The sequence below is a fragment of the Aedes aegypti genome, chromosome 2 (assembly GCF_002204515.2).
Source record: "Aedes aegypti strain LVP_AGWG chromosome 2, AaegL5.0 Primary Assembly, whole genome shotgun sequence".
NCBI lineage: Eukaryota > Metazoa > Arthropoda > Insecta > Diptera > Culicidae > Aedes > Aedes aegypti.
The window spans coordinates 86,663,171-86,672,113 of record NC_035108.1 but is presented as its reverse complement, the minus strand read 5'-3'; the positions used below and the strand labels follow the sequence as shown (position 1 = coordinate 86,672,113).

General features: G+C 38.3%; 1 protein-coding gene across 1 annotated transcript; it reads left to right on the top strand.

The window, feature by feature from the left end:
• The first annotated feature begins 242 nt into the window (after positions 1–242).
• On the top strand, positions 243–8,237 carry LOC5571821 (proton-coupled folate transporter). Its single transcript, XM_001659903.2, has 5 exons — positions 243–534; positions 590–1,034; positions 1,091–1,668; positions 7,758–7,998; positions 8,066–8,237. The coding sequence occupies exons 1-5, from the start codon at positions 411–413 to the stop codon at positions 8,121–8,123; spliced, it is 1,446 nt and encodes a 481-aa protein (XP_001659953.1). The 5' UTR covers positions 243–410; the 3' UTR covers positions 8,124–8,237.
• The last annotated feature ends 706 nt before the right edge of the window (positions 8,238–8,943 follow it).

Genomic DNA, 8,943 nt, shown 5'->3' with positions numbered 1-8,943 from the left:
TGATACATTTATGGCATTTATTGTATCATCGGGGGTGTTTCATTATTGAAACAAGTAAATATGCCTCAAATGATGACAAGTGATTATCTCCCTGTAAAAGAATAATTGGGGTTTTGCTAAAAAAAAAAACTATTGCAGCGCAATTTAAAAGCGGTTACCCAATCTGTAACCACTGCACTTGAGCCTGCGCACAATCTATTCAATTTCCCCATGCCACAGTTATTTGTGTACCTACATTGGCAATGCAAAGCCGTGTTCTATCCCATACAATGCTCGTTCAGTAGCACTTTGTTGTGCTCAGGCAGCGGCCGGGAGCCACTAGTTTGCTTGCATCTCACCTCCATTATCAGGGATCTGCTAGACAATGAGTTGCAATTTAACGTGAAACGACGAACGTCACCGGTGGAAGGATGGATGATCCTTACGAGGATAACCTTCTCGTAAGGGTAAGCGATGGAAATCGTTCTTCTAGACGAGGGCTTTTCATCCTGGAGCCTCCGATCTTCCTCATTTTCTTTGCACTGAATGTATCAAGTGAGTATAGATTTGATTGTGCTTGTGTGATCGTTCTAAATTGTTTCCCCATTAGCTGCCGTATTCACCGATCAGCTGGTTTATCAGGCGTGCACAGTTTCGCTCGGTATCAACCGGACCGAGTGCGATAAGCTAGGCAAGGAATATGAATCTCCTGAAGTGCAAGCCCTGGAGGCAAGAGTTCAACCCTACTCGGCAGATATTCTGATGGCAGAATCGCTCGCGGATTCCCTTTTACCGGCCTTTATGAATCTTTTTATTGGACCGTGGTCTGATCGATTCGGCCGCAAGCCGGTACTGTTGCTCACCTTCACCGGCTGTATGCTGTCTCACCTGTTCATAACTGTGATATGTGCTCTGACGAGCTGGTACCGGCTAGATCCGTGGTATTATGCCATTTCATTTGTGCCTTCTGCGTTGTCCGGTGCTACTTGTACGATGCTAACGAGTGTGTTTTGTTATTTAGCTGATGTTACCAGTGAGCAAGAACGTGGGAACAAGTGCGTGGAGTTGGTTGAGTATAGCGGAATGATTTTAATGTCATATTCTCTTCTAGGATGTCCATCATGGAGGCTGCACTGTACAGTGGAATGCTTTTGGGGAACATAAGTAGCAGCTTCATTCTCAGAATGACTAACGCTCTTACGGTGTTTGGAGTTTCTACCGCATCGGCAATACTAGCCGTGTTGTATATAGTTTTTTATATAGAAGAAAGTATTCAAATCACTGCAGAGGATCGCCGGAGGACGTGCTGTTCCAAGTTGAGATATCAGTTCCGCCCAAGTATGGTGCTAGATACTTTCAAAACGTGCTTTAGTTGGAGAACAAACTACGGCAGGGCGACTATCCTACTCGGTATACTTACGCTGGGCGGGAACATATTTGCCTTTGAGGCCAACAACACCGTTTTTTTCCTATTCGTGCGGAAACAGTTTAACTGGGCCGTCCGGAAGTACTCATTTTACGCTTCAGCCGAAACAGTGCTCCTGGTGTTGGGTAACCTGTTGGCTACGTATGTGCTAGAAAGGCTAATAGGATTAACTGAGGCTGCCATCGCTTCGATCGGGTTTTTCAGCTGGATGCTGAACAGTATTGTTATCGCAGTGGCTACTGAACCGTGGCATTTGTACTTGGGTAAGTTATTTGTTTTTAAATTTTAAGGTGTCGATTAGAGTAAGGTGAGGCAAAAGTTCGACATTAATTGAATTATCAATAATTCCAGAAAAAAAAACTATAATACTTGAGAAGCAATAAATACCACTCAGTTGACCCTCTTCACATTGACTACAACTTTGCTGAACAAAGTTGCGTCGAAATATTTACCAATGTATAGTTATAATAGTTTTCCTCACGCGCATACCTAGAAGAACACTTTTATCGAACTTGAATGAATCAACAATTTTTATTCACAGGTTTCTAGTTTATAGTTTGACCATCCAGAAAATTTCTGGAACAAAACACTCTGTTGGTGAAAACTTAAAAAAAATGAGGTGGGTAATGTCTGTTACATTACCGCGGGGTTGACGTAGAACTACTATGGACACAACTTCGATCAATTCTGGGTCAGGCACTAACCACCAGAAACTGAATGCGTTTGCATTTGATTATGCAGCTCAGTTTGATACTAAAATAATAATTTTCTATGCAGAAGTGTAATAGGAATTTGAAAACTAAGAGCGTTACGTTGGCATGAAATATTTTAAACTCTTATAACTTTTTGCTGGCTTAACGAATTTCCTTGATTAGCACTTCAATCAAAAGACAAGGCATCAAAGGGTCATGTCGTTTACTTACTCAATCCGGCATACCTGTCCAAATAGTTTAATACCTGTTTTGAAAGGGAGCGTTGATTTCAAACAAATCTATAAATAGGGGTGCAAGAGAAAAATTGACGTCATTTGCTTTTCACTCTCCGCTTGGATCGCATCTCAGCAGGCAACAGATCAGCTTGCTCTTACCGGGCGTGCTTCTCAGGCACAGACATCGATACCGAAGGAAACGTAGCTCAATCTTGAGCGATTCCATATACCCAAAGATTGGCAGCTTTTCAGATCATCCGATTATGAGGCTTCTTGTAGTGTTACCAAACGGGATTGTATCTTGACTGTACCGATACTGCGATTATCACGAGGAGCTCTTACAAGCTCAAAAGTTTAATTGAAATGAACCGAATCAGTCGAAAGTAGTATGTTTTACATAATTTGAATGGCAGACGATGTTCCTCCCTTTCGTATTCTTCGCCTTCTTCTGTTCGATTGATCTGGGACTTAAGTTATATGAAGTTGATGGTTAGGGATTTACATATTCTTGAAAATTCATGGACGCGTTTGGATGGACAATAAAACATTATTTCAATAATTTACAATAAATGATAAAAAAAAAACAACACATGCTTTGCCTTCGAGCAAATTTTAAATATTTCTGGTCAATATGCGTAAAATTTATGGAAATCGAAATTTGAAACCCAATACAAGCGTTAATATGAATTCTTCTTCTTCTTGGTATTACGTCCTCACTGGGACAGAGCCTGCTTCTCAGCGTAGTGTTCTTATGAGCACTTTCACAGTTGTTAACTGAGAGCATTCGTATCTTGTGTGGCAGGTACGATTATACTCTATGCCCAGGGAAGTCAAGGAAATTTCCATTACGAAAAGATCCTGGACCGACCGGGATTTGAACCCAGACACCTTCAGCATGGCTTTGCTTTGTAGCCGCGGACTCTAACCACTCGGCTAATGAATGCTCTGCTCTATATAATATGACATTTGTAATGGATTTCTTTATTGAAACTAACATGTAGGAAAATTTCAAATCAATAGATGCTTATTACAAGTGGTTAAGAAACAGTTTAGTGAACAGTATTTAAAATCTGTTGCAATTGTTAGAAATGCCATACAATGCTGAGTACTATGATGTTATTACGGTCCGACGGCGCTGCAGCGGCGTCCACGAGTAAATTCTCAAATTTTATGAGATTATGTGGGATAAATTATGTGAACCAAATAAAGTTTTGTGCAACACCGCTAGATTTAGATCATGATAGATAAATCAGGAAATATTATTCAATAAACCCTTTTAACAACGTTTGTTGGCCCTCACAAGGGCCGATTGAGCTTGTATGCTGTTACAGATGAATAGCAATACGGGATGTTTTCAGTTGATTGCCATGATTAACCAGGAAAAGCCCAACGAATGTGTATTTGTGAAAAAGTTCTCTGTTTATACGACAAACCAGCTGAATATTTCATGGGTAGCGGATCACAGGGATTTAGTCGAAATCTGCAAACGTAACTCAATCTTGAAATCTTGAGCGATGATGATGAGAGATGCTGGATTGGCAGCTTGAAGATTAACAGCTCAGCAGGTTTCTAGCAGCGAGATATTTCTCGCTAAGCAAATTCAAAGGAGCTCTTACCAGCTCGAAAGCGGAAATGGAATGAAACTGAATCCGACGCAGTGTTGCCACATTTTTTCCTACTCTCATCTGTGTTTTCGGCTGAAAAAATCTTTTTTATCCTAAGTGAACCTCCAAAAATCTTGGTAAAAATCTGTGTCGCAAAAATACCCAAATTTTTTATTTTTTTGCATGTCAACAATTTTTAATTTAAACTTATTCTTCTAAAAGTAAGTATAATAATTTCTAATATATTAAAATAATTAAGTTTTTGAGAAAAAAAAACAGAGTAAAGGCATTTCTGATTTATATCTCCCAAAATCGTGTCCTAAACTCGAGAAATGTCCTAAAATCTTAAAAATCTTTTTTATCTCAAAAATCTGTGATCTGTGATCACAGATATCTGTACGCAAGAACAGGAAAAAATCTGTGTAATTACAGATAAATCTGTGTATGTGGCATCACTGATCCGTCGAAGAAAACATGTTTTATAACCTTAGAATAGCAGATGATGCCCCTCCCTTTTGTGCTCTTCGCTTTCTGATCGACCAATCTGGGAAATGGGTATGTGCCAAAAATGTGTTGAGCTTAGAATTACTTGAAAATTGCGGAGAATGCTAATGCGTGAGCCATTCATCGAACATGAATAGTTGGAAGGGTTGACATTTACTATATATTCAGTACATTTTTTTTTTCTGTTCGGAACATAAACCACTGCGACCAATATTTGATCTATTGTAGTATATCCCGTGTCCTTTGTGTAGTGCATGTCGTGTTACTTTGTCACTATCGAGAAGTGATAAAGTATTCGGTTTTTTTACAGTTGTCATTCCTAACTTGATCACAGGAAAGGATTCTAATTGAAAGGTTCCGCTTTTTAAACCCTTCGAAGGGTGTGGTGGGTACACTCTCCGCAGGCGCGCCCCTTTATCAGTCAAAATCGGATCCCTTGATAAAGTCGAGAAGTGACACCGATATTGTCCATGCATCAGAATCCTAGTCCTTACTTCTTCAAACTAGAGAACAATAAATAAAAGATTAGAAAACAACTTGTTGATTTCGACTCATTTTTATCCTTGTCTCAAGGTCATTCTCAGCTACTGGAAAACCGAGACTTGTCACTTTTAACAAGGGTTAAAATGTAACAAGGACTAATAGTGTTCCTTTGATTACTATAGCATCCTGTTCTCTTCGTTTGAAGCAGTCAGGACTAGGGTTCATTGGTAGATCTTTACCCCATAACGCACCACGAAAAGGTGATCTACCCGCGTTATGGTTCAGTACATAGTTATTGGTAATCAATAGTTTTCTTTATTATTAAGGTAAATTTCTGATCCATGGGTGCCAAAATTATTACAATTCTTCAATGAGATTGTCTTTCCAAAAGCATTCTAAAGATGTCGCAATTTTGTTACATTTGATATTTTTTCTAATCAAAATGTTCCCATAAAATATGGAACATCAAAGACGCTGTTGAAAGTGCCATTCTATTTTACAATCGTTGTGAAATGTTGAGCACTCACCCCGACGGCACTGCAGCAGCGTCCGCGAAAACTGTCTCAATTTGTTGAGTCATAAATTATTCATGACAACTGAAATTTTGTATGAAGCTGTGAAATTAATTTCGGAACATAAGACGTCATAAATAATTTCGGAAATATTTCTCTTTTAACTCTTTTTCACTTATCAGTACATCTCGCAGTGTTATTTATCTGTAAGAGCATCGAAGCTAACAAACCCATCGGCTCTTTTCAGGGCCATCAAGGCTTTGTTAGCTTCGATGCTCTTACAGATAAATAACACTGCGAGATGTACTGATAACATGGTAAAACGGGGAATCCTCAACTCAAATGTATAAATGTGAGCAACTTATTTGCTTATACGACGAAGCAGCTGAATGTTTCGTGGCGTGTATGGCGCACAACAGCAACGGGTAGTGGTTCACCGGGCTAAAGTCGAAATCTGGAAACGTTGCTCACTTTTGAAATCTTGAGCGATTTCACTAGTCCAACGCTTGATTAGCAGCTCCTCGGACCAGCAACTCAGGGGGCTTCTGTTGTTCTTAACGGGATTGCTTCTTGATCACCAATGCTGATTTTATCACGAGTCGAAATCTTAAAGCGCGGGTCTACAGCTCCTCGGCCGATGAAATTTTCGGCGGCGATGACGATGGCTGGGTGAACGCAAACAAGCGGTGAACCGCAAAGCGAGAATGACTCGCCCGACCGTGTTCATAGTTCGACCGCAAACTCTCCTGTGGGCTGCTTCTTCTTCTCTTTCTTCTTGGCGGCGGTGATGGCATTGGCTTCGGAAGGCATCTTCTCTCGCTCGCTCGACAGTTTGATTTAAGCGAAGCAAGACAAACTGGGGGGTACTTCGCTATCGATGTCCGTACCTGAGAAGCACGCCTGGTCAGAGCAAGCCGATCTGTTGCCTGCTGAGATGCGATCCAAGCGGAGAGTGAAAAGCAAATGACGTCAACTTTTCGCTAGCACCCCTATTTATAGATTTGCTTAAAATTAACGTTCTCTTTTAGAACAGCTATGAAACTATTTGGGTAGGTATGTGGGTTTCAGTAAATAAATGACATGAACCATTAATGTCTTGTCTTTCGATTGAGGTGCAAATCAAAGAAATTCGTTAAGCCTTCAAAAAGTTATTAACGTTGAAAATATTTCATGCCAACGTAACGCTCTTGGTTTTGAAATTCCAATTTTACTCCTGTATAAAAAAGAAAGACGCAGTTCTACGTCAAAACATTTGTGGAGATTTATATTGAAAAAATCTGGGTAGCCGTTGAAGAACAACATATTATCGAGCACGATAGTTTGGCTGTGTAAGACGTTAAGAAATACGTACAACTGAAAAAGGTGGCTAACAAGATATCTTTTCTTAATTGTTCAGCCATGAGCCAAAAACATTCATTCATTTAACAGAAAAAGTCTCTTTCTTCAATAACGTTTGAACTACCGTAATCCGGGGTAACATTGATCAGCGGGGTAAAATTGATCGCAATGACCCTCTTCGTAAAAAGCTCGAATCAACATTTGTTGATGAAATATTTTCAATGCATGAATGGCGATTCTCTTTCTTCTAATCATGAGCTAATAAACAATAAGGTTTTTGCGAAAATAAAGTTGTGTTCATGCGTAAATTTTTCAACTTTTGTAAAGAATGATTTTCATGATTATGGATGACACCATAAAAGAATCATGTCTCACATAAGTTCTGTAAACGATATGAGCAAGAGAAATGCGGTTGTTACTAAAAATGACACCGCCGAAAACGACTCCGTTGTCAAAATTTTCATAAATATGTTCAATAAAACATAATTCACAAATTATTATAAATCGTGAAGAATTTCCTTAGGAAATTGCATACATTTAGGCGTATTCCACAATTCAAGGTGTTTTTAATTTTAACATAACTCAAAAAGTAAATGACTTATAAGAGTTTGACCTTCATATTCGGCTTCAGGGATCATGATTTTAGTAAGTAATGATATTTTCAATATTATCGAACGCTGTTTTCATGGTGTGATCAATGTTACCCCATATCAGCTAAATCAAAAACTCACTTAAAACATTTTTTTAAACATGCTTTAAACTTTCAGAAAACAAAATACAGTACATAAACACGAACAATGGGTGGCAGTACTTGTTTTAAAAATATAAAATTTGCAACACATGCATTTTCAAATCAAATGTTTAAGAAATATTCAAAAAAATGATCAATGTTACCCCGGATTACGGTACTATTTGTTTCGAATTGAGCTAGAAATCTTAAAAAAAATTATCCCACTTTATTCTATATCATTTTTATCTTTCAGCAATCACGATTTGCATGCTCAAGGGAGCTACCGACCCGATGACCAGGGCGTTCATCTCCAAAGGGGCTTCTCCGGAGGATATGGGAAGTATATTTTCGTTCTCGTCGACATTCGAAGCGTTGATGCCTCTGGGAGCTGCCCCACTTTATACCAACGTTTACAAACACACCCTTAGTTGGCATCCGGGAGCCTTTAGTTGGATTAGTACGGGAGTGTACGGTTTGTGCTACTGTCTAACGATGTGAGTGGATGGGGGGTTATGTTGCTGGTGGTACATTTCAAATAACGAAGTTTCTTCATAATTTCAGGTGCGTTTGTGTTCTACAAGCTATGAGGCACCTTTCAACTTATCCATCCATAGACTGATATTCGTAGTTTAGTTACAGGTAATGTGATTCGTGTGATATTGTTAAGTTTATTGATGCATGTGATTGTTAGTTGATGAAAATGAAATAAACATATTTCATATACCCTTTAGAATGTCTATTTATTTATTTGATATATGATTGGCTACGATTGACGGTGAATAATTTACGCCGTACCTACTTATAGTTTAACACTAGAGTAATCAGATTTTCCATATCTATTTGCGTCATTGGAGGTCATGTTCAATATCACCCTTTTTGGGGGAATACTTGAATGACCAAAAATCTTTCTTCTGCAATTTATTTGGTTATTTATCTTTACATTGACCGGAGCTCGAACAAAATTGCAGTCTAATTCATTAGGGAATTTTGTATTTTCAATTACTATTTTGTTATTTTAATTAATTTATTAAAAGACTCGTAACTCTTTATTTCAATGTCTTTTAGAAAATATGATTTGAATCCGAAACAGAAGAATAATTGAAATTTGGTTACAGTATGCTTTTGCGAATGGTCGAAAATGTTTGCCCAGAAAGAAATTAGGATAGCTTAGATAAAATTACACACTATATTACCAACAAGGATATCTGCCAACTGAAAACATTTTTCTTTTGGGAAACAGAAAATTTATAAGATATTACGATATATTTCAATTAAAATCGAATAAATTAAATAAAGTAAATAGCATAGCATAGACTGACTGTACATATCAATGGTTGCTTCTCTGGATCTGGTAAGAATTGCTCTTCGATCCAAATGAATGAGGAATGGGTCTTTCCGCTTACTCTTTTTTGTTTCGTTGTTTGTTATTTACAAGGGGC